The 27264-nt window shown below is 29.7% G+C and overlaps 1 protein-coding gene across 2 annotated transcripts; it reads right to left on the minus strand.

The window, feature by feature from the left end:
* Nucleotides 1-66: 66 nt before the first annotated feature.
* On the minus strand, nt 67-26873 carry LOC107442158 (G-protein coupled receptor Mth2). Of its 2 annotated transcripts, none has more exons than XM_071185990.1 (2): nt 26684-26873; nt 67-1852 (listed from the first exon to the last, which is right to left on the minus strand). In XM_071185990.1, the coding sequence occupies exon 2, from the start codon at nt 1795-1797 to the stop codon at nt 316-318; it is 1482 nt and encodes a 493-aa protein (XP_071042091.1). In that variant the 5' UTR covers nt 1798-1852; nt 26684-26873; the 3' UTR covers nt 67-315. The 2 variants fall into 2 exon arrangements, with proteins under 2 accessions (XP_071042091.1, XP_015911132.2); XM_016055646.3 differs by lacking the exon at nt 26684-26873 and adding an exon at nt 7867-7998.
* Between the last annotated feature and the right edge of the window lie 391 nt (nt 26874-27264).

Here is a 27264-nt window from a genome sequence, read left to right on the forward strand (position 1 = left end):
CAGATTATTTGCGTATAAATATTTGAAATTACAGAAAGAAACATTTAAATTTCGAAAAAAAATATATTTTTAATATATTAGCACTTTATTTACATTAAAATGAGTCGCAATACTAAATTTCACACAAAATATACTTACAATATTCACACACACACACACAAAATGTCCTGACATTTTACATAGACATACGCAGAAATCGCATAAAACCCAATTAATAAAATATACACTTTGAAATATTTACATTATAAAACTTACTATACATTTAGAGTCTATGTTTGACTGAGTGAGAATACACTCATATATGAATTAAACCTGTCACAGAGCTGCAGATACTGTTCTAACGCTTGTACTAGATCTCTTTCGACTTCTATACTGCTTAGTACACAAACTACGCACTTTCGAGCTGCCCAAAAATACTCCAAAAATGAATAGCCCCTGTAAAGTATTCAAGACGATGAAAATGTACCACAAAAAAGGCTTATCAGCAAACCCAGCTGCGATACCAAACACCCAAGTTAAGCCCATAATCAAAGCCAACCTCGTAAACATGGCGAAACTTCTTCGCAAGTTAGCATCCTGCGCCGATCCAGACTTTATCGTTGCTCGGTTGATAACGAAGATGACATCAGCGAAAAATGCTACGTTTAAGAGCATAACAATGATTAATGGAACTGCGAAGAACAAAAGCAGGGCTTTGCGCTGCCCGAACCAGCAAAACGGATGTCCAAAAGATGGCCTCAAATCCTCTGGTAAGATGTTAGTGGAATCGAACACTTTAACCAGGATTGTCAGTAAAGCAGGGATTGCCCAGCAGTATAAAGAGTACAAAATAAATCTTCTCCACGGAACTTTGTTGCTGGTTATTCTTAACTCGCGAATCACAACTCTAAATGATCTCCAAACGTCAAATGCTATGGCATTCATCCAAAAGAAGGATGTAAGGAAGAAGTAATAAACACTCATGCCCAGTCCAGCACATAGTACATCACTTTCCAAAAGAAAAGCGACCAAAAAGCAGATGTATGCCATTAACAGCGACAAACTTAGAGATGCGAGGCAAAACCCAGGTAGGTTGCGAACAGCCGGTACCAACAAGAATATGCCCAAATGGGACATCAAACTGACTATAGATACGAGTAGTCCAATGAAAGTGACATAGTCTGATGTTTTGGAAAACTTTACCCAGTCATAAGGCAAGGTGCCATTTTGTTTCAACTCTTCAAAGGATGGCACACATATGTAAACGCCAGCGTCAACTATTAAATAGTCCTGTGATCCATAGGATTTTGAATAAATTTCAATATATATGGTGTCATTTTTTAGTAACTTGTACTCTTCTGGCTCTATTAAAACATGACCACATCTCTGGAACTCTTCACTAAAATTATAAGTAGTAGTAATAGTTTCAGTAGCATCATCGCTAAAGTTGTAAAAAGAAGTGGCAATAGTTTGCTTTGCAGTTTCACTCAAGTTGTAAAATGTAGTGGTTTGCGTAACATCTTTGTCACAGAAATATGCCGTTCCATTTTTTAAGTAAAACTTGCCTCTAACAGTTTGGTTATGGTTCTTTAAAAACAAGCTCCCATTAGATAGGATAATGAAATCCTGAGAGGTCAAGTATGTAGTACAATTTGGAAAGACTTGTTCTTCCACGCTGATGTTATAATGTTCTAATTCTGGATTTTCATCAAAATCACTGAAGACGTCGAATGGGTCTTGTAAGGATTTAGCCGAGTATGATGAGAAAAGAGTAAATAGAATGAAAATGAACGTTCCTGTCAACATAAATCCAGACATCTTTATTGAAATGATTTCTCCAAACTCCGTCCTAATCGTCTAGTCTTAAATGGGCCTAGAAAAAATGAAAGGTAAAATTACTATAATAAACAAAGTTGTTAATGCTTTGTTCATTATTTTAAATTGTGCATTGTGTAAGAGTGCATTTGCACAGATCGCAAATTGTATTATTTAATAATGGGTGCCTAATTTTGAAATGTATAAAATAATTTACACCATTCTAAAATACTTAATTTTAATTGACAAAGGCAGAAAAAATTTTAATAAATTGGTCTAATAGTTTGAATTATCAAATTTCAAAAAATCGTATATTTAACATTTGGCAATTCAAGAAATAATCAAAAGATTTTGTTAAGTTATCTATTAAGAGTTTTGGTTGCAAAATCTGCAATCTTTAAAAAAATGAGCTTCATGCTTGTTTTCTACATGCTTCTGAGAAACTCCCTTCAAATCTTCGAATGCATATCTTTCAAATAAATACGAAACTCATTGATTCTGGATAAAACTTCAACCTGTAATTAATCGATAATTCCCATTTTAAATTCTGCTGTTAAGAAAAAGCAAATTATAAAAAAGTAATTATGTTTAAATCTATATTTTCTGTGTCGGGTAACAATGTTTCAAAGTATTCACAAATTATAAAATACATATTTTGTCACTAATTTTCCAATTCAATGCTTATTTGTGTCACTGGATGGAGCTGTTTATGTAATATATATCTTATAGGAAGTTATATTTTCTTTTTACGTCCATCTTAAGAGTACTAGATTTACAATTTATACTGTTTCTTTAAGAATAATCTCATTTTAAATGGCAATCTGAACATTTAATCAATGCCTCAACTTTGAGTAATTCAACAGCAATTCTTGCAGTATTGAAGAACAAAAGACAGTGGGATACCTGCAAGTGAGCTAGTGTTGGCATCTCGATCCTGATTGGTTGCTGAAACGAGGCATTTGTATAAGTTAGAACATTGGTTTCCAACTGGCGGCCCGGGGGCCGCATCCGGCCCACGAAGCCTTTTTTTTGTGGCCCCTCGAACTCAAATATATTAGTTCTCATTTTTTTGCGGACAATTTTCGTAAAAAATCTATGGGTTTAAAATACTTTTCTCATTAATAGAAACCTAATTTCTTCGTTTCTGTGAAATTTAACATACCAACGGTGCAAAAAAAATATTTCTCGGGTTTTGCATCAAGAAAATATTTATTCAAATACAAAAATAATCGTGTGTGTTTCTCTTTTTTCCTTCATTTTTTTGTATTTTGTGAATATAATTTAGCATCTGCGTATCAGAAATTTTCTCGAAGAAATTCTCCGATTTAACTTTTTGAAACCACTCATTTTGGACGAAAATATTTACACACACATTAGTAAATTTTAAATTTAAAATGTAAATATATTCTCTGGTGGTTGCCGCAGACAAACCTCAATTTTCTCATTGAGGTAAGTTTTAATACCAACCTTTTTAAAGTTTTGTATCTTAACAATTAGATATCTGTTTCACTGTTAAAGTTATTGCAGCCCGAATTTTTATTATTTATTTAATATTATTATATATATAATATTATTTATATTTATTTATATTTTTATTATTTATATAATATTATTATATAATATTATTTAATTTTATTGTTTATTTAATATTATTTAATATTATCTTATTTTAATTTGTAATTCAATACTTTTGTTTTGTACAACTCGGTAAAAATCTGACAGTAATATTTAATGTTCCTTCAAACATAAAAAGTCCAACATAAAATTTTGATAAAGTTGAGGCCCGCCATTTGATTTCTATTTTTAATTGTGGCCCCCGGCCTCATGTAAGTTGGAAACCCCTGAGTTAGAAACTCTTTACCTTCTATTTCGAGTAATCTAAGCCCTTCAAATATAAATTCTCTTAAGAGAGACATTCTTTACTCTTTCACTATATATTTCTTAACACTAAAACAGGCATGAAGCCACGAAGAACAGATAATGAATCGAAGTTGCCAGGTACACAAAACAATATAAACAAATAATATAAAGTAAAAAAGTAGACGCAAAAGAGTTATATTTCAACAAATTCGATGTGCGATACGGGGCTGTACGTAACTTCACGTTAATTACCTCAACTTTAACACATAATTTCGGAACTATCGCCTACGTCATAGATCACATGAGTGGGTTTCTGTCATCTTGAAGTGCAAGTTCTCAATTGACAATAATTGATACAATACCTTTTTTCAATAATTCATACAATTTCAATAATATACATACGTATGCATGCATAGATTTTGAATAATATATTTATCAATTTGTTCAATATATATTTTATATTTATTAATTCGAATAAGTAGTCAACATTTTTAAGCATCTAAAAATTTCTTAGCATCTTATATATCGTATTAATCTTAAAATAAAAATTTTTGTTTACCTGTTCGGGCGTGTTTTGCAGAACTATTTTACCTATTATTTACTATTTTACTATTTATATAAATTTTAACATTTTTAAAAGTCTTTCTTCGCGCTACCACATATATTATTTCTTAATATACTAATCGGGTTTTTTTAGTACTTTAATTCAGGTGTTCCTTTAAAATAAGATTCTTTTTTAAATTATTGTCAAGTTTTTGTTAGGATAAAACTTGGAATTATTGCCTGCCAGCTGAGAATTAAATCTTGTTTGGAAATTAAAAACATTCTGATATTTAAAATTATTCGATGCAAAGCCGCCGACTATTTCTACTATGCATACTATTTTTTTAAAAAATGAAAATAAATTATTGATTGTTTTTTTTAATTGTTTTTAGTGACTTCAAGATAGATTATGTAAAATAGTATTGATATTTTCTAATATATAATAGTAATAGCATTGATTGGATGTTTTTTATTATTTTATAAGTCACTGCAAGGAGTATAAAGGAGTTTGAAAAGTAAATGCATATTAGTGACACTCAAAAAAACCACAACTGTTTTCATTTGTTAAGTGAACAAATTTGAACAGCAATTTTATTTTGACGTTTAAACTTATATATTACACCGTTAACTTTAAGAAAGCTGTTCCTTTAAAAAAAGATGTCGAAACAATTTACTTCTGTTAAAATTATTTTTCATCTTTAGCAGTATTCCTAAGATATTATAACATAATTTGTTATTCGGAAAATTCCTTATTTTGTTAAACGGCAAATACTAAAAATTGAAATTTGTAAAACAAATTCCGAAGCCATGCCAATTTTAGAATCTGATTTAAAAAATTTAATAAAAAACAAATTTTCGAACTTATTTTGATTAAAAAAATCAGCTAGACTGTCAACATACTTTACAGAAACTGAATCCCAATTTTTATTATATTTCGTCATAAAAGGCTAAAAAGAATATTGCTCCAAGGAATCTACTCAATAACTTCATTACTTCCAGAATTGAAATCTGGTTTGGATGAAACATTATTCCTCGAAAGCTAGAACAGGAGAAAATTTTAATATTTGTCTAAGCTAGTCCCATTAATTTAATGATTGCGGTATATGAGATAGAACCCCCGTTTATTATACTATAAATGCATTAAATCATATAGTTTCAATAATTTATTTTAAGCAAATTTAATAATTAAAAGCAAATAAGGGCGTAAGAATAAACAGTCGAAGTACGCCTAAAGTATACCCCAAAATATATGTACCACAAAATATATAATAAAATATATGTAAAATATAACTTTGTAATCAATAAAAAAAAAGACACTTTCAAACAAGTTCCAGTAGGGGAAGGAAACTATCTTGTTTGAAACAACTGTCCTTGTAACTATTTAATTTTGATTCCAGATGCTATGGGACATTCTTTCAGAGACTTTTTAAATTTTAACTGTAAACGGAATTTTTTATGTCCTTAAAAAGTGTTAAGGCTAACAGTTAAAAAAAATTGTAATGCATAGATTTTTTTAGAAAATAGATCAATTATTTTTTTCAATCTAAGAACTTATGCCTTATCTTCCGTAAAACTTATTTTAATATAGCGTGAAGTAATTTAATATACTGTGTTACTATATGAATAACTCTTAGAAACTGAATCTAAAAATACTGATTTAAGAATAACTGATAATAAAGGTAGACGTGTTTTGAGTGTCTAATAATTAACGTCACTAGTCATTCACCCTTGACAAGTCTTGAGAATGAGCGCTTTTATTTGGAAGCTCGAGACATGTCAATTTTTGTTTCCCCTCTTCATATTTTTCGAAGTCGGCGAAGTTTTAATCAATTATACTGTTTTACATTTAGATCTTGATCATTATTTTTTGATATAGTGAAAGTAAACATATGCATTTTAATATTTTAACAGGATTCATATGGTCTTTAAAATATTAAGAGAACAGCAATATCACTATTTAACTATGAAGTTATCTTTAACTTTAAAATTAAAGACTTGAGACCAGATATTTTGAGAAAATAAAATTGAATATTTAATCTTTTATGTTTTTGTGCCACCATTTTAGTGTTTTAAAAGACCTTACGAACTTTGTTTAAAAGAGTATCGTATCCGATATATGTAAGAAAACTAAGAAAGTAGCTGTATTTGGTGATAAATGTAGCTTATCGTAATTGAACATGGTGTGCGACATTTTATGGTGAATATGCGAAAATAAGTTTCGGAATGTATCGAAACATCAGAATGCTCTCTGCAAATAATCTTTATTCAAAGAAAACCATGAAACCTAAATATATGGCAGAATAAGGAGATTTTTTAAACAATGAATCATGCAATATGTAACATTATTTCAATATGTTATTCTTAAACATAACATATTTCATTGTTTTTAAAATGCCACTTAACATTCAGCAATTCATTAGGTTATAGAAGAAGAAAAAAGAAATATCGTAAATTATATGGAACCTAGCAATTGTGCATTAAAATTACTATACAATCTACATTTTTTGCAGGCACTTTTTTGTTTCTTTAAACTTTCTTGCTTAGAAGCTTCGATCTGAGCTGTAAAAATTATTATCCCTAATATTTTGTATATAGTTATAGTTACGTATGTAAATTTGATTTTAGTATGAAATACTCGTATAAATGAAGCACAACAAAAACACAAATAATGTCAGAAACAAAGTTCATATATTCAAATTCTTAAAGCTTAGAAAATTATAAATAGTTTATAAATAGATTCAAATTTTCTTTTCTGAGAAGATTAAAAAGAAACAAATCTTTAATTTTAGGACAGGAATCAGCTGAAAAATTTCCTATTGCCTAGAAACTTCGTGATATTTTCTATTGACTATTAATAAATAAACCTCTCCGGGCAATCACATAACATTATTTAAATCTTTTTTTGCACTTTAAACTTGGTTGTTTAGCGACGGAGTAAAACTAAGTATTCCTCTCTCGAATTAGTCTATGGGTTATCTTAAAATATTGATTTTAAGATAACCCATAGAACATTACTTAAAATAATAATTTAAATATGTAAAAAAATATTTTTATTAAGAGAATGTACGTTTTGGAGTCTGATTTCGAAACATAATTAATAGTTATTACTAATTAATTAGCATGTTTGAAGTCCCCCATAAACATTTAGATTAGCACTTAGTACGTGAAAATCCGATCATTAGAGCAAAAGTTATTTAGGGTAATTTATTTATTTTTGCTCACTGTGCATGAAGAAATCTAAAGCAGAAAAAAAGGGTACAAACAGAAAATGGTATAAAAAATTTGTTGAAAAAAAAAGGTGGAAACGTTTTCATGTATTTTTTTTTTAAATTTTTAAATTATCCTTAGAGTAACTTTTCAAGTTTTATATCATTAGTTATTTTAACAATATGAAATCCTACTATTTATATTTCTATAAAAATGAGAGTTTGTGTTAGAATAAAACTCCAAAACAGAAATTTTTGTTTCGCGTGCTGCGTATCAATTTAAAACGATACGCACTGATCAATTCCGTTCCATACTATAGTCTACATTCAAGACATTTGAGTATAACTACAATATTATTGAACACTAAAAGCTTTATATTATCAGATAATTAAACAAAAAGTATTAATTATAAAGTACTAAAGATCAAACCTAATTAACAAACTTGAAATGATATAAACTTACAATAGACGATTTTTCTAAACGCTAAACAAACATCTAACAAGATCCCCTTTTACGTTGTTCTTTATTTCCAAGACAAACACACCCATGGTCAAGTCCAGCTTGATATGATCTGCCTACGTCAGAGAAAAGTATTTAGTAAAGAACCCGCAGTTACGGTTATTAAAAAAATGGACGTTAATTGAATACTAAAGATCTTTGGGGACTTATTGTTACTAAACTCAGATATGAATATAAAAGCAGGAGTCTAAACTTAGCGACACCATCGCGTGTTTGAAGCATTTTTCGCCAAATTTATGCCTTATTATGAGTACATGTTCTGAAAGCTAGATAGTTCACAGAATAAAGCCAATGCAGTTGTAGGCGTTCTGTGTTAAAAATAGCCAAGTGTTTGTTTTATCCATTGGATATTTTATTGTACTCTTTAAACATATTTTCTAAATTCATATTTAACTAATCTAAAGTAAAGAGCATAATAAGTGTATAATAAAGTATAAAGTAAAAAGTATAATATGAATCTAAAGTAAAGAGTATTTAACTTCACTCTTTAAAATTTCTGTATTCATATTGTTTTCGGAATATATTATCAATTTATGAATACTTAACTATTTTTTCAACATTTGAGTGATTTTTTTTGATCCCCTGTGTTGAATAACACATCAAAGTCAAAGTAATCAAAATTGAAGGTCCCGCAGTGGACTGATCGTTAAAACGCGATTCCCAGCAGATCACCGAACGAAGGGACAGAGGGTGTGCGGTATGAGTCCTCGTTAAACTGTTCTACCGTAAAGTGCTCGGCTTCGCGTGCGGGTCATTGGGCTACAGAAGCGGGGGTGCTATCCCCTCTGCAGACGATCAAAATTGTGACGGCATGAATTCGGATCATCCCCAGGGATGTTTCCAGACCGTCGCCAATAGCCCATTGTGCAGCTGTAGTGCGAAGTTAATTAACAACNGGTGGGTGATCCACTTGGATCAGTCTGCATAGGGACCGAGGGTGTGCGGTATTGGTCCTCGTTAAACTGTTCGACCGTAAAGTGCTCGACTTCGCGTGCAGGTCGTCGGGCTACCGAAGCGGGGTGGCATCCCCTCTGTGGAGGATCAAAATTGTAATGGCATGTCTTCGGATCATTCTCAGGGATGTTTCCCAGACCGTCGCCAATAGCCCATTGCGTAGCTCTAGTGCGACGTAAATGAACAAATGAATGAATCAATCAATCAATCAAACATGCTTTCAGTGACTTTGGTTCTCGAACGCGTGATCTTTCTTGTCGCATTCCTAGACTCTAGTCTTTCGACCATCTCGACTCTTATGTCTTATATACTACTTTTTTCTTATTCTACATGCATTTCATTTATAGATCGGAAGACTAATGTGCTCTTAAAGGACATTGTCAAACGAAAATAAGATAGTACGATTTATGAAAGAACAGAAGTATATTAAAGGATGTGGTAGAAATCGAACCCGCTACCCTTGCGTTTCAGAGCGTTGTTTGAAGGTTCCTTCTTAATTTTATATACACCAACATTTCGCTCACAGGCTGCAATAGCGGCAGAACTCAAAAAATCATGTTTTGAGATAAGTGGGTTTAAAGTTTTCATTGCTGAGGAAAATGCATGAGAAATGCTTTTGTTTGCTTAAACGAAGATTACCTTCAAGTTGAATTATGAGTTCTTGAGTATTGCTGCTGAAAATAATGTGTATTTTCCTATTTACACTTGTTCTTGGTCCAAAACGCGTGTTTTTTTAGTTGTGCCACTATTGCTGCCCATGAGCGATTGGTTCCAACATTAGTCATAGTCACACCATTCTAATTCAAGAGTAATTATTAAAAGAACTTTATACTTTTTAAAGCTTCTCACACCTCTTAATAAAATGCAATATACAATCTAAATAACATACAGCTTGAATTAAGCCTGAAGGATTTTAATTGAGAGCAGTAAACCCGAAAAAAAATTAAATTAGATAAAATCGTAAGTGCAATCAACATTTTGTTAAGCGCTACGTAGCGTAGCAGAAACGGGTGCAAAACTCACTCAAAGCTTGAATGCATTTTAACGATGTCCTTTTCTAACTTGAGCTACCTATTCTTCATCTGAAAAGCACTTTTAAACCGAAGCTTGATATTAGCACAAAACTTAAAACAATAAATAAATAAATAAACATTTGGTCTGTAGGGGGCCTCCTTGACCTAGCGGTAGAGCTCGCCAAACGCTCTGTAACGTAGAGGTATCGGGTTCGAATCCCGCACCCGTGTATCCTCGTGCTGTCTATCTCTGAATTGTAATGCTTATAAAATTGACAAATGCTTATAAGTTGTACTTATATATTTAAGCACACAAGCTTGCATGTTTGTAAGTAAAATAAATAAATACATTTTAAGTAGACGCCTCCCAGGCCGAGCGGAATCCCCCGCCAAACGCTGTGCGAAGCGTGGAGGTACAAGGTTCGAATACCGCTTAATACCCTGGTTCTAACTTCATGCGGTCCTTCTCTGAATCGTGCTATCTGTTTTTTTCACTTTACGATGGTTTATAAGCATTAATTGAGCACGGCAGTCAATCGGAACTCAACTCACAAAAATACACCTTACAGCAAGGGGGATAAAAGCGAGTAGCAGAGATCCCCCCCACATCATCATCAACAGTCAACAGCCAGTCAATCGATGCTTGTTGTACACATAAATAAATAAATAAAATGTTTTATGTATGTGTAATAATAAATAAGTATTTTTGTACAGGTGAAATTTGCAAGAACGTTCAAATATACTTCGACAGCTTTGTATAAAAAATATTTCTAGTTTGCCTCAAATGTGGTTAATGCAATGTGTGTAAATAAACCGGATATAGATTCTATGCTTTTTTTAGGTAAGTAAAAATTAATTTTTTTCCGCATTTCTTACGAATTAATATTTTTGCTTCACTGATTAAAAATAAATACTCAAAAAATAACATTTTTGCACGGGCTCAGATGATTTCATTTATTGTGTTATAATTTGAAGTTAACATCTTTTCTGTTATAATATACAATGCAGTGGATGTGTGGATTATATTTCATTAATAACAATTGTATTTTGTTGATAATTCAACTCATTTGTAATGTTTATCTGAGTTCAATAGAACTTTATAAATGCCAAATAATTTTTTTTATTTTTTTTGAATTTATATTCGGTAGTTTTGATCTTCCCAGCTTGTAGGGATGAGTTAAACAAAACTCTGACATAATCGTTAATTTGATTGGATGGTACTGTTACTTCCTTCATACTCTCCTGGCATTGCTTCGAACGGACTTAAATTAAACCCGATCGCATCAATTTCTATGTGATAATAAAATAAAAGCCTGAAAAATAACGTGTAAAATAACATACTTTAAAATGATGTAAAAAATTACCTGCTTTGCAATTCAAAATTTGTTCATCATTATTAAATAAAATAATGGAAAAAAAATTATTTACTAAAATTTATGTTTTGCATAGAATTATCTTTGGATAAATATCTTTTATAATTGGGTGCAAAATTTATTCAATTTGCTTAAAAATTTCATGAAATATGGCGAAATACGCGAAAAGTAAAATTAACATTAAGGGGTCCAAACTTTGGATCGCTCTCCTGACCAAACTATGGGGACCATATTTCCCAGATTGCGGCTACCCCATATGTTGTGGAGGTCAGAAATTCGAATCCCTTGAAAAAAAAGGTATGTTTCTTCAGTAAAAGTATGTTTTTGTGAATGATTTCGTAAGTCAAAATATCATTTGCACTAATTAATTAGCATATTTGAGGCCAACTCCTCAAATCATTAAGATTGAGTCCTAGAACGTGAGGATTCGATGATTAGATGAAAAGTATTTCGGGACAGTCCGGACTTTTTTTTTTCTTTCGTTGTATATTAGTTCTGATTGTTAGAGATGTACATTATACAGAAGAAAAAAAAATAAACACCCCGAATAACTTTTGATTTTTTAATGATCGAACTTTCATCAGCTAGGACTCAATCTTAATGGTTCACGGGTGTGATTTCAAATATGCTAATTAACTAGGGTAGACGATATTTAAAGTTACAAAACCAAACACAAACACGTACTTTCTCTGATCAAACATACCTTTCTCTCCATGGACATGCAATTTCACGTTGCCCTCCTCTGGGAGTGGATGGGGGATCAAGTTAGGTGCTAATAGATGCGTTTTTTTAAAAAATAACAAATACGTTCGATTTTATTTTTCGGATCTGACAAACATTTCGCGAGATATCAACATTATTTATATATTTTATATATAATAAATATTTATCATATATATCCTTTAATTTTGAGATTACAATGCCATCTGTGAACCAAATTGTTAAAATCAGTAGGAAAAATTGGGGTAACTTTTTCTGGAGAATCCATATCTGCAATAACAATTAGAGATTCCCATTTAAAATTTTAATTTTGCAAAAGAAAGTTAGGAATAAGATTTGCTATCACTGAATATATATATATATATATTCAGTGCAATATATAAATACAAGAAAACAAGAAGAAAGTTAAGAAAAACAGTAAGTTTCATTTATTGCGCATAAGCTGCAAGTAAACAGAACTCATTTGATAAGTTCAAAATGAAGATAAAACAAAGAAAGATATAGACATATGGAAAAAAAAAAGGGGGGGGGAATGATAAGTAAAAAAATTGAAAACAACAGTTTAAAAAAGAAAAAAAAGGATGAAATTTTATTTTAAAAAAACCGGAAAAAAAAGACATAATCTTTTCATCAGCCCACACGATTATATCCGCAAATATATATATCTATAAATATATTTATATTTATGTATTAAATTTTTATCCAATGCGTAAAACTGCAAAATTTTAATTCAATATATCCCTAACTTTCATAAAAAGTCAATAATTCTATAGACCTTTTTTTTCTTCTAATTACTAAGATGTTTCAACATTAGCTTAGCACCCAAAACATATCACCAAAAACTTTTACTTACTACAACTAACGCAAAAGAAGCCTTAACTAATTACTAGAGCTAACGAATCCCAGAAGAAATAATGTTTCAGAAAAATAAGCAGTTCAAAAACATAATGCGTAAATAACCTTATATTATTTAAAAATCACTATAAACGCTTTATATTATTCTAATTTAAATATTCGATAAAATTCCAGACCCACATGTAACCATGTGAAAAATCACAATTAAAGAACAACAATTTTTATTTTAACAATTTTATATTTCTCACAGAAATTTATACAAAACAGCAATATATAATTTCATAAAATCACTAATATATTATTTGTTTAAATTAATTAAAAAGAGTGGACCGAAATATGAATAAACATAGTGTGAAAATGTAAATAGAAGCATCATTAAAAATAGCAGAATGTTATCTGTTCCGGAACGTTCGTTAAGTCATTCTACTAAATGAACTTAATCGTTGATTTTTTGAGGCCTTCAACACCTCAAGAATTCAAACGGATCTGAGTAATTAAAAGCCAAATTATCACTAATGACATTTAGGCCGTCATCTTCATTAATTTTTAAATGTCGATGGACCTAGGATTTAGATGGCCATTTGCTAATAACAACGGGGAAAAAATACTAATAAAGGGCTTTGCTTACATAAATATGGGTAATAAAAATGCTTGTAAAATCAAGAAAAGATACAGAAACTGAAGAGCTTTTTTCTCATGTGCGTCATGCTCTCGTTCAAGTTTATAACCAATTCTTTGAAATTCTTCGATTATTTTGAAAAACCCATTCACCTTCCCCTCAAAAAATCGTCTTAAAAATCGCAGTAATTTCAGTTAACAAGCTAAATAAATATCAAATATAAATCGATCTCAACATTTAAAATAATGTACATAAAAGTACTATTATCTATGAAGGGTCAAACTGATTTACTTACTGCGAGAATATAATAGTTCGCTCAGCTCTGGTGTTGAATTGTTTCTGGTTAGAAATTCTTTGGGAACGCTATTTATATACTTATTTCCAGTTATTTCTTTTTTTCCCAGACCAATTCATTTTCATTCAGGTATCGATTAAGATATTTTACGAGACAAAAATGTCTTACCGTTACTATAAAGAAATAACAAAATGCGCGAGTGTGTATTAAAATAGGAGGGATTGTTAAATGTATTAAAAGGTGAGAAAGAAATATAGCCGCAACCATAACACCCGAACTAGTCAATGAGATCAACAAAACGCTCTATATTTGTTTACCGAAAAAATATGTCTGAGTGAGCGTAATTAGATTAGGATTATTACTTTATTATGCCTTGCTTCTTCTTTTTCTAGAATGGCTACTTTTAATATGAACTTCAACGCAACATTTTCTAATCATTCTTGATTATTAGAAAATGTTGGTATATATGAAGTCAACTAAAAGCCAGAATCTGTCTTTTAAAAACTTATCAGTATTCAGAGTGTCCACGACTCTTACATATTTAAAAAAGTGGTGACGTAAATTAAACGAACTTCAATATATTTGTAAATTTGAGATCACTAATGCTCATAATTATTTCAAGGAAATTTATCTGTATTATAATTGTAAACTGTCAAATCTCTAAACGTTAAATTAATTATTCAAAAAAAAAATTCCTACTAGAATTCACATAAATTTACTATCACAATTATAAATCTGTAAAACGGTTGGAAACACTGTTTTTTCTACATAAGAATATATTTTTCCCATTTTTTAAAACCCATAGATTTTTTTCAGAGTGACCCGAAATTTGGCCGCGAAATTCAAAGAGGTTATAAGAAGCACGACGGGTATGAAGTCTCACCATAGAACATGGAGTCACAAACCACAATAAAAAGGCGAAACTCAAGCATGCGCTGTATCTAGAGAAGACGAAAACTGGGGCTCAGTCGAAGTTTTGTCCCACCTAAATTAATCGATTATACGGTATCCGCCTTGAAGTTAGCTCAGGCATTATGATGTCCTTGTACATCATGCCTTTCACGCATGTAATCACCTCGATGTAACAAGAGCACGGAAGAGTATTTTGTACGCACGGGACCAGTTGCATGGCCCTCGTGTTCACCAGATCTCAATCCGTGTAACTTTTTCCTAAGAGGTTACCTTTAATCACTTATATGTACACCTATAGATTCACCAATGCATCTCATAACACGATTGTCGTCGATTCTAATAAGCTTTCAAATTAATACAAAAGCTTTTAAAAGCTGATCTCGTCAAGTGGAAATTTAATTCGTGTTCTCTTTTACGATATATATATCATAGAATTAAAAAAAAAAGATTATAGTTTCGTAGCCTTATTGGAATCCTAGACTAGGCGATATATTTCGATAAATAAGGAGAATATTCGTTCTTGAAAACGAAACAACTATATGACGATGCAAGATAATTGGATTTGATTGGATCACTAAAAATGGTACGCCATATACTGACATGTTCTTAATAAATGCAATGCGAGATTAAGAATTTTTAATTTTGTTTCGCTGCAGAAGAAAATCGTCTGAAAGAAACGATATTTCTCATTCTTTCATCAGTTTATTTAAATGCGAATCGAAAAACGTATGTTTGTTCCGATTTTTAGATATAATTTTCATTACTTGTCAATTGGTTATTCTTGATAATTAGTTATTCTTGTTAATTGGTTATTATTATTAATAATGAAGCAAGAAAAAAGCAGTCTGTGCAACGATGTTTTAAGAGTTGGCGATATTGGACACGTTTGCGCTGGAAGTTTGGCATCCAATTGGCGGCGTGCATTTAGATGCAAATATGCTGTCCCCATAAGATAATGGTTTTGTCTTAACTTGAAACAGAGTATAGATCTATTAAGGGTCTTAAATGGCTTATTACTCACGTTATTATTACATCCTTAAAAGGAGCCAAGAGAAAAAAAGTGATTATTAACAACTAAGCGTTTTTTAATCTTGTATTTTTTTTTAAATCCATTTGTGCATACAATACTTTGATTTTCAAAAAACAGGAAAAAGCAAAAAGAATTAAAGCGGTAGATAATCAAAAGAAATATCAACTTTTGTATTAAGAATTATATACTTCAGGTTTCCTTTAAATAAAATCAATAAGTGTTAATAATTTTAAAAAAATTACGTCCTTAAGTAAATGTATCTAAGACACTAATTTTCTAGATTTGCTTTTCTTCATTTTTGCCGATTTAAAATATTTGTATAATAACTTGATATTGATTTTTGTTTTAGAAAATAAGATTTTGAAAAAGTCAAAAATCAGTTTTAACTTTATAATTAATTCATTTTTTTCAATGTTGAATTAAATTGTTTTAAAACAATAAAATGTCAGTTTCTCCTAATTTATGATGCATTTAATCTATTCCTATTTAGTTGCATTTATTTAACGGCAATTCGTTTTCAAATTTTGAATTTTTTTTAAAAAAAACTGTTTTTTTTTGACAAAAATAATTATTTGAAAATACATAGTTATCACTTTATAATAAAAAATAAATTTTATTATAAAAATAATTTTTCCCTTAAAGTTCAGGACATCAAATAAATAAAAATAAAATAATTTGCTAGTAGTTACTGGTAATTTTATGAAAAATAATTAGTTCTCTTATTTGTTAACGTCCATAGCGGGACGAAAAAGAAATCGAATCTTACAAGGAAAGTTTAGTCACGAAATTTTTACTAAGACAGATAGTATCTTTCATAATTCTTGATGATTCTCAGGAAATGCTGCATCAAATTCTAGAAACTTCTACAGTATTTAAATAAAGAAAGTAATCATACGTATGCTTATTTTGTAAAATTATTTCACGAATAAAAAAAACCTAAGAATTAAAAAAACGTTGCATTTGTTTTTCGTAAATATAATTCCACGAGCTATTTCAAAGCTTGTAAGAGGGAAGGTTATATTTTTCTTACAGTTTATGCATGCATAAATTCAATGCTAGTTGTAGATTCTAAACTTGTTTGTTAAATTAATACGCATTTGCAAATAAAATCCCTTTTGCAGGGAATAGTTTTTGAGAATAAAGATTTTTCTTACTTTCGGAAAAGATGCCGTTTACAGCTAGGAAATGGTAGAAGATTAGTTCAAAGCGTCTGGCAGAACATATTAAATCCCATTGTCAGATTCTGAGCTTTTGGTAAGAAATACAAGAATTGGGTATTTGCAACTCAAGAAGAAGAAGATCACTGATACACAGACACCTGATCGAATACCTCAGCTGTCTGTTTATAAACAAGATCCCGTCTTGATATTCAGGATATTTCTGGCTAAGGTCGAGATACGTTTCTCCGCGTGAGTTAGGATGCTAATTATACTTTATCAGTTATATGTTAATTATAATATGAAATTAATTAAATACAATGTCGTATCGAAATTGTTAAAATATAATTTATTCTTGTATACGTGTTTCACATAACCCAAATTTATTATTTATTTTGATTTAACCATGATTTTTTGATAACCATGATGATTCTTGCTTTGTGTATCTGGCAACTTCGTTGCATAATTAGTTTATTTATGCTTTGCATAGCTTCGTACCTGTCAATGCATGAAGTAAGAAATAAACCAAATCTTTTCTTGAAAAAGATTATAGAATGGGTTACTTAAAGGCGATCATATTTGACGGCTAAGCTATATAGAAGGGAAAGAACAGTCACTAACTTAAATTAATGCGACGTTTGAGCAGCCAGTCAAAATCGGTACACGCTGACGTTACTTGATATCTAATGGGCCATACGAAAAGTAAACAAGTGTGATTGCGTCAGAAATATGCTAACAATATCAGCGCCACTTTACAGGGTCATAAACGAGGGTAAGAAGATTTCACCGCAAACTGCACACAACTGAACCAGTTCAAATGAGAGCATTTAAAGTAAATGTAAAGTAGAGCTGTAAAGGGAGCATCCATTACAGAACGAGTCTAGTAGTACGACTTTTGGCGGCAGGAGATGATTGCATCATTGTTTTACTCCTGTCAGACAAAGAACTGCGCTTATGTCGCGAATCCTTCGTTTAAATACAGGGATTCCAATTGCCTCCGCTTTCAGCAGAAGTTTTAATAAATTGGTAGCAAATTGAGTACTAAAACTTGTAGAATAAAGATGATTACGCCTATTCTTCAAAAGTGTCACCATGAGCTAACTCCAATAAAGTTGCATTTCATATGATACTTTGAAATTTTGATGCGAGATGGTGGAAAAATTACTTAAACACAAAAATACTTAACTAAAAATAACTTATTTTTTGTTACACCTAGAAAATATAATTTTACAAAGCGTAGCAAGTTGACATCTCTGTAAATATTAGACAGTAGACCCTGATTAACCGTGGAATGGGCTGTCAATGTCACTGTGGCTAACAAAAATAATAGATAGGTTGCAAAACGAAAAATAATTTTAATATGTATTCATATAGATGCATATATTTTTTAACAGATATATTTTCTCTTAATCTAAATCACTGAAACAGCGAATGATAAAGAAACAAATAGTACAGACATGCCAACTGTTCCGCATTCAACAAATTTTTTTAAAAACAGTAGAGAACTGCCAACTAAAATTTGCAGATTTTTGAGTAATTTTATAAAAGTCTAAACTCTGATTAACGTTAACAATGTGGCGAATTACATAAGGTTTTGAAATATTTAAAAGTTATGATGAGTAAAAGCTTTATAAATCGAAACTACTAAAGCAAGAATCAAAAACATTAAAACACTACCACTTAATAATATTTTTCCGCTGTCTGGAGCAAGTGGGCTATCTCTGGACATAATTCAAAAAAGTCTCCATACACATATTATGTAAAGTATTGCTTCACTTATTTTAAAGCAAAAAATCAAAGATCGATCACTCACAATGTAATTTTAGATCTCTTTGCGGATGTAACTCTATTCTAATCTGCTTAACAATATTTATTAAGTCACGGAAGGTTTTTTCTGAATCTTGGCTCATTTGATTTACTCCCTTCTCGAAATGCCAAAAATATCATAGCTTCCTCTTTTTATATTTGAAATGGTATCAAAAATGTACTTTGATTCATCCAAATATATGAAAAACGATTTATGTCCCTACTTAGTATAATTAATTTTTACAAACAATAAAAGGATCTTAACAATATTTATTACAAAATAATGTATTTTGAAAGTTAAAATAATGTCTGCTAGTAAATTCAATTAATATTTCGTTTCAATTACAAAATTCTTAATCAGAAAGAGAAGAAAGCTAAGAAAAGTAAAAACTATTAAAGTGGTAGAAATTAAATATACTGTTAAAAGCAATTTTTTTGTAACAATTTACACATCATTATTACAATTGAATCTAAAATCTTATTTTTTAATAATATCTTGAATTGCTGATATTTATTGGTAACTACATTTTGCATTTTTAGACGCGCGTGCACTGTTAGTTTTAACTTCAGACCCTTGAATGGGTTAAAGAAAGGAGATCCCATAATCAGAAATTTGGCCCCATATTCTCACTAATTAATCCAACGAACCTCAGTGCTAGTAAACCTTTTGATTACACTATATTATATTAGCTGAGTATAGAGGTGACTATCTTAACAGATTTCTGAGTTCTTAAATATCCGGTTAAAGTTTTAGTTCTAATGGTTGAAAAATTTATTTATTTATAATTTATAAAAATATTAATGCACATCGTTTGATTTGAATATGAAAAATATTTTCTGAAACTACGGAAATTCCGTAGTAGTTGGGGAGTGTTCAATAGTTAAAATAAATTGTTTACACCACAGCTAAAATAAAGCCGTGGTGGCTCAGGGGGTAGAGCACTCATCACCCAATAAGGTGAACCAGGTTCGCTCCAGCAATGGCTGGTCGTTACGAATTCCACACCCGCCTCGCACCGATCACAGCGCTGACAATTATCAACTCAGTGGTTACCGGATCATGGGTCCATAGCTGTGAGGCTAACCTTGGTAGGGTTTCGTGACTTTCCTTTCCGTGTAACGCAAATGTGGGTTGGTTACGTCAAAAAAGTCATTCACAAAGGCAAATATTTCTCAATACAGGAGTTCCCTTGTCCTCTGGATTGGGTTCAAAATTGCAAGGCTACGGAGTTGGGCATTGGTAATCGTAAACTCAAAATTGGGTTGGCTTTTCCAAGATGGTTATAAAACATTCTTTTAAATAAATTGCTTTCACAATATTTGAATAATTTATATTTATTTTTAATGCAAAAATATACCCGACCTTTTTGTTTTATTAAAAGCAACATTATCTTGATGTTTTTCTTTAAAAATCTGAATTGAAATTAAGATAACTTATTTCAAATACAAAAACTATCACATTGATATTTGTCTTTTACAAATGATGCATTGCTGATATCAACATTTACAACTTATCACAAAAAGCAACAAATGCTTTTACGTTTGTTTGTCAATAAATATGTGATAAAAACGAACAATTTGATAATGATTATTGACACCTATTGCTCACGTTCACAAAAAAAAAAAAAAAGATTTTTTCGTAGGCGCTACACATGGAATCAAACGCATTTCACAATACGAAATAGCTATTTTTAATTTTTTTTAGCCACAATGTTTTCTTTAATCATTAAATAATAAATCAAATTTTAAAAAACAATTTTTAAGTATTTCACAAAACCAGATATTGGTATTTTTAATTGGAATCGTCCACGAAGATTTAAAAAAAACTAGATACGCTTAATTTTTACCGATAAATTAAAAAAATAAGTTCTTACTTGATCAGAGACTGGTATAGTTGAAAGAAAATTTTATTTGTATACAGAAAGAAAGATTTTTAAATATCAAAGATGCTAGGTATATAGTTTTAAAAAAGGAAACTATAAATAATTGCCAATTATTTATAAACAAATCTATAATATAAAGTTTGCTCGTGATTTTATTGCTTGAATAATTTATCATTATTTTGAACAATTATTTCAACATAATAACCCATTTACATTATCAAAACATAAACAATGATCATGGGACTTTTAAAACCTCATTTTGTCTTTTAGATTTGTTTTTGGTTCGATTAAGGAAAATTAAAGAATAATTAACGAACCATAACGTGACCAATAATCAACTTTTTCATTATTTAATTCGAAAATGAAAAATAAATCATTCATTGCACTCAACCTGATGTCCTGATTGTTTCTCATTTTCCATCATTAATAATGTTTTAAAAATTATTCCTTGATTAATTTTCTAGATTGCAAGTAATTATAAGTAATTGATTATTATAACTAAATGAAATTAAATTTATGATCAAAATTATAATAGGAATTAATTGAAGGTCGTAGTTAAATGTTAGTTGGCTATTGTAAATTATGATTGAAAATATTCTCGATAAAAATTGTAATTATGATTACTTGAAATCACTGAATTAATAAATTCTTTGAAAGTATAGCTAAGAACAATTTTAATTATAATTATTTTTAATATCAGATTGTTCTCATTTGTAATCATAATTTAATATTGCATACAAATTTTGAAATACTTTTCAAATGTAAGTTATAACTGCTTTTTATTACATCATTGCTAATGACTGAGAACCATAATTATGTCTACTTGTGATCCCGCATGTGATTGATTATAATTACAATCCAGAATATAATTATAATCCAGAATATATGTTTTTAATCGTCTCCCATTATTACTAGAAATCGTTGATTAATATTTATAGTCGTATGTAATTATTGTTAGCATAATTACAATAGTACATGTAAATTTATGATTACTAATAATATTTTTAAAAATGCCATCATTAATTAGTATTACTTGTAATCATATTTACAAAAAATTGGTTGCAATTACAATCGAGATCAAAAGTATTCATAATAACATTTAATCTTAATTTGTATTCCTCGCCACCTCATTTAAATATTAATTGCCAGATTCTATTGTAGTTCCATATTATGATTGCTGAAAATCCCGAATACAAGCACAATAACTAATTAAAATTACCTGTAATTTTAGTTACAATCGACTCATCTTGTTATCTCAGTTACAATTAATAAATTATTATCAATTACATTTCCCAAAACTCTGATCCAAGTCTTTTGTATAGACCGATCGTTTATTCCAGAAATAAAAAAGTCAAATAAAATTAATGGAGCTATAGTAGTTAGTTTTAAATAATTAAAAGAGTTTATCTAAAAAAATTAAAAGAGTTGCACAATTACTAACTCAAGCATATGATTGTAATAAATTTAATCCCAAAAATGGGGGTAAATAAATGTGGTCGCTACATACAGGTAAAACTACCTGGTGGTTCCACTGCATATATATATATATATATATATATAGTCATCTGAAACAGTCTGACCTTTATGTGCCTGTTTGCATAACTTAATAAATAGTTGCTAGCACTAATTTATTAGCATATTTAAGGAGACCATTACGATTCACACTTAGTGCGAGAAAATCGGATCGTTCAAACCGAAGTTATTCACTTTTTTATTTTATTTTTTATTCTGTGCACTGGTCGGTGCAGTAGAAAAACTTTGAATTATTATACCGTGTTTCACCAGCAGATTTTATACTCTAAAAAAAATCTAATGAAAACGCATTGTAACTTATTAACAGAATATAATTTCAAACATTTTTTTATCACTATTTTTTATAAAATATAATTTATCGAAATTAATATTTGATAATTTATTAGAAAATTTACAGGCAACAAAAAATGTGTAAAAGGTATAAATTTAATTCATTTTTATTTTCTTTTGAATATTTCAATCCTAACTACCACTTTGGCTTACATTTAAATTAATAATATTTAAATAAAATAAAAAATTTCAGTTACTTTCATAGTAAACAGTTTACCCTCCAACTGCTACGGAATTTCCGTAGTTTCAGAAATCTTCTTTTCAGACGGTAGCAAAATTAATGTCTTAATATTTTAAAAAAATTAATTTTAGCGTAACTTGTCCACTAATACTTATAAAAGTGCAGGCCATATGGCTAGATTCTTAAGTTCTGATAAAAGTTTTATGAAAGATCCATTTGCTTTAAAAATTTCTACTTTGGTTCGCTACCACTAGAAAGAATTATTTTCAAAATCCTCATAAGTTGGAGGGTATAACTGAAAACTAAACTGAAAACAAAAATACAGAGCTGCCAAATTTCGACGCCTTTTGTAAAAGTTTATTCTAGTGGTAGCTATGTTTACGCTTAAATTTTCTAATTTTTATTCATTTAATTTCCACACTACAGTATATGATTTTAAAGTTAGTACACAACTCCACTACCATCCAAATTAAAAATGTTGGCAAAATTACCAACAGTTCTAAAAGTTTAAGTTTTCAAATGTGTACCACTCAGTAAAATATTTTGTAAAAAGCGTAGTAGTTGGCAGGACTAAATATGCTATATTAAGTTGCAAATTTTGATTTCTTTTAATAAAATATGAATATTATTAGTCATCACGTTTTGCATTTTTAGTCATCCGAGGCAATCCAGTTTTAATCGATGAGTAAATTTCCCATTATTAAATTAAAAAGATAGCTGACAAAACAAACTTTTAAAACAGAATTACAGTTGCTTCTTAGCATATTGTTACATATTCGAAGGTTCGAAATACCTTGAAGGTTAAGATGCGAGCTTTGCAATCTTGAAAATGCGAGCACCAAAAAAGAGAGAGAGAGAGATTGGCTTAATTGCATTTCATTAATATTCAGATTAACTATTCCAATTAATTATTCAACTTTCACTATCGTTTATATCTATATTATATCTCCAGAGTTTATTCTTTCGAGTATTCATTCTTTTATAATAAATTGAAATCTGTTAAGAAAATGTTGCTAATTTAATTGATTAGTGCTTTTTGTTACGTCCCATTACTTACTTTTTCTCTATTATTTCTGTTGTTATAAACAATTCATGCTGATTTCTTTATATTCGCTGAAATTTTTTTAGTGGTAGTAATGATTTTAATGCTTAAATGTTTATTTTTGGTTTAAATGCATCTAAACATATTTTGACCAGCACGGTTAAATTGAAAAAAATATTTATAACGCAAACTCTTATCGCCAGTTTGCTCAAAAACAAGTTACTTTATTTTCCTCTGTCTAAAAAGCTAGTTTAAAGCCTCTCAATAGATGGCGGTACTGGCTGGGACATATTGTTAACCCCATCATTCTCTCTCCCGTGAAAATGACGGGATGAGGTTTCGCCCACTGTTTCTCGCTCCCGTGAAATTTCCGGGCTGGAGTGCTCAGTGGTAGGGCACCAATAATAATAAAACTAATTCTCTCTTCTTTTTTTTTTGCCCGGAAAACATTTTATTTCTCATTTCACACATCAGATGGCGATACCAGGATATTTTTAAGGTAATTGTAGATAGTTAGATTATTTTAAACTAGATGTCAGCACTAATCAAATACGTGTATTTGGCAAAATAGGCACTTTTATGACCGTTTTCTTGAAAATTAGCAGATCGTTAAGGGGTTGACGAAGTCTGCACAACTTTTCCATGCTGCCCGAAATAAGTTAGCTGAAGGCCAAAAAAATAATTTTGAGATAAAAATCAAAATATAACTTTTAGAATTAATATAACTTGAAAAATGCACTTTTAGAATTTAATTAATAAACTCTGGATACTAAATAAAAAATAAAAGCATACAAAAGCATTGGTTCCCAAATGGTGTTCTTCGGAATCCTGTGAAAGAGTTGAAGGCGTTCCGAGAGTTAAGATTTTTTTTTAAACATTTTTCTTACGCATTTAGAAATACTGTAAACAAATGTTTTAGCTCTTCGAAAATATTTATGAAGAATAAAAATGCGATTTTTTTCACAAATTAACTGACGTAGATTTAAAGCATTTGGATACTAAAAAGAGGGATCAACGAAAAAATTTTAATGTTTTTTACATCAAAAAATAATTAGGGGTTTTTTAATGGAAATAATTTGAATTTCCTTTACATCAAAAAATAATTAGGAATATTTCAAAGAGAAATAATTTGAATGTTCTTTACTCCAAAAAAAAAAATAATAATAATAATAATAATTAGGTAAATTTTAATGGAAATAATTTTCTGTTGCAGAATATTTACCACACATATTTACTTAAAACATGAGTTATAAATGGAGATTTAGATTTTCACAAATAATATATTCTTCTGATTTTTTTCATTAAATATGTTTTTAGGCCCTCGTTTCGAGGTGAGGTAGTGTTGTACTAGATAGAAATTGATACCTAGTACAATTAAATGCATTTCTATATTTAATTTTATAATGAAGTTTAATTTTTTACCAAGCAAAATTTTTTAAGAAGAATAAAATATAGTTTTTAAACAAATTTAGAATGGACCTTGCAGATCATTAAAATCCAAATACTTTTTATAAATTTAAGAAAAATTTAAAATATTTTGGTGGAAATTTTTTTTTTTTACTGTAGAATAATTTCTGCATGCATAAAAGTGAATTTAAAATATGGAATTAGATTTTTATGAGTTACACCATTTTCACAGAATCTGATTTATACTATGATCACTATCATTTTATTATCACACACCACAAATTATCACGTATCATATCACTATATTATCACATGCTATAAGTTAACACATACAATATCACTCCATTATCGCTGTGACCACGATATCCCTATTCTCACGAAATGTGATAATAAGTCTATCACATTCCATCTGGAAAATATTTTGCGTGAAAAAAAAAATTTTGACCTAAGTATAATTTCACCTTGTTTTTACATAAACATAAATTTAAAATTTATGATTCACTCCATTGTAACGTCTGATTTACAGTGTGACCACTACTACTCCATTATCACATACCATAAATTATCAAATGCCACATCATTCCATTATCATTGTGACCACTCTCCCTCCATTGTATCAGAATGTGATAAGGAATCTATCATATTCCATCTAGAAAATATATTGTGGCAAAAAATAATTTTTTAATCAAAGAAAATTTCCATGTGCATTTACACAAAAATGAATTTAAAATATTTATTTAGATTTTTATAATTCACTCCATTGTCGCATATGATTAATACTATGACCACTATTACTCCATTATCACTACATACCATAAATTATCATGTATCATATGATTCCATTATCACTGTGACCACTACCATTCCATTGTCACGGAATGTAATAATGAATCTATCACGGTCCATTTAGAAAATATTTCGTGGGAAAAAATAAATTTTTACTCATTGTATTTCCGAGTGCATTTACACAAAAATGAACTTAAAATATTTATTTAGATTTTTATGATTCACTCCATTGATATGATTTATACTATGACCACATGCCATAAATTATCACATAACATATCATCCCATTATCACTGTGACCACTATCACTTCATTATCACAGAATGTAATAGTGAATCTATCATATTCCATCAAAGAATATTTCGTTGGAAAAATATTTTTTTAATCGTACTATTTCCTCGTGCATTTACACAAAAAGGAATTTAAAATATGGATTTAGATTTTTGTGATTCACTCCATTCCCTCATTATCACATACCATAAATTATCACATAACATATCATTCCATTATCACTGTGACCACTATCGCTCCATTGTCACATAATGTGATAGTGAATCTATTATATTCCATCTAGAAAATAATTTTTAATCATAGTATCATTTCCGTGTGCATTTACACAAAAATGAACTTAAAATATTTTTTTAGATTTTTATGATTCACTCCATTGATATGATTTATACTATGACCACATACCACAAATTATCACATATCATATCATTCCATTATCACCGAATCCAATAGAGAATCTGATTCTGATTTATACTTTTAATCGAACACTTAATCCCAGGTATCCTCATACCTCTACACGTCGCTGAATTATAGAGATATAGTGGAATTAAAATTAAAAATTCAAAAAACACTTACTTTTCATTTTTTCGGTGAGTGAAAAATTCGCCAAGTCACTAAATTTTTCCTTTTCACGTATTACAAAATAAAATATAAGAAGGAGTTTTTCAGCATATCTTTCAATTAATTTAATTAAATCATTTCACACAACAACGTAGAAAGTAAAGTAAAATTCCACTCCAAAATCAAGCCATTCATTCGGCTTTCTAACCACCATTGGATGCCGGATTCTAATGTTTACATTTGGCGATTTTTTCCCTCATCGCGTTCAGAATTATTCCTGAATTATCTATAACCAAACAAAACAAACGTGTCATGCCTTGGGCATTGTATAATAAAATAAGCCTCGCTTTCATTTGACCTTCAGCCTTACTGAACCATATTATAACATTAGTTTCGAGGAAAGGCTTGTTTATTTCATTTTACCACGCGAAGTGATACAAAAATGTCGTTTTTTGGCGATCGAAACTAAGAAGATAATGCTCCAAATCGCCTTTACGGTGCAATATCGCAATTATTTTCGATAAAAGGCTCTCTGATGAAAGTTAATGATGCGTTGTAAATCTGACGAATAAAGCAGTCTATTTGTCATACGGAAA

Source organism: Parasteatoda tepidariorum, chromosome 9 (assembly GCF_043381705.1).
Source record: "Parasteatoda tepidariorum isolate YZ-2023 chromosome 9, CAS_Ptep_4.0, whole genome shotgun sequence".
Taxonomy (NCBI): Eukaryota; Metazoa; Arthropoda; class Arachnida; order Araneae; family Theridiidae; genus Parasteatoda; species Parasteatoda tepidariorum.

What these genes read in the sequence shown, in the direction of transcription:
- LOC107442158 (XM_071185990.1), bottom strand. Translation starts at nt 1,797, where the DNA reads ATGTCTGGATTTATGTTGACAGGAACGTTCATTTTCATTCTATTTACT.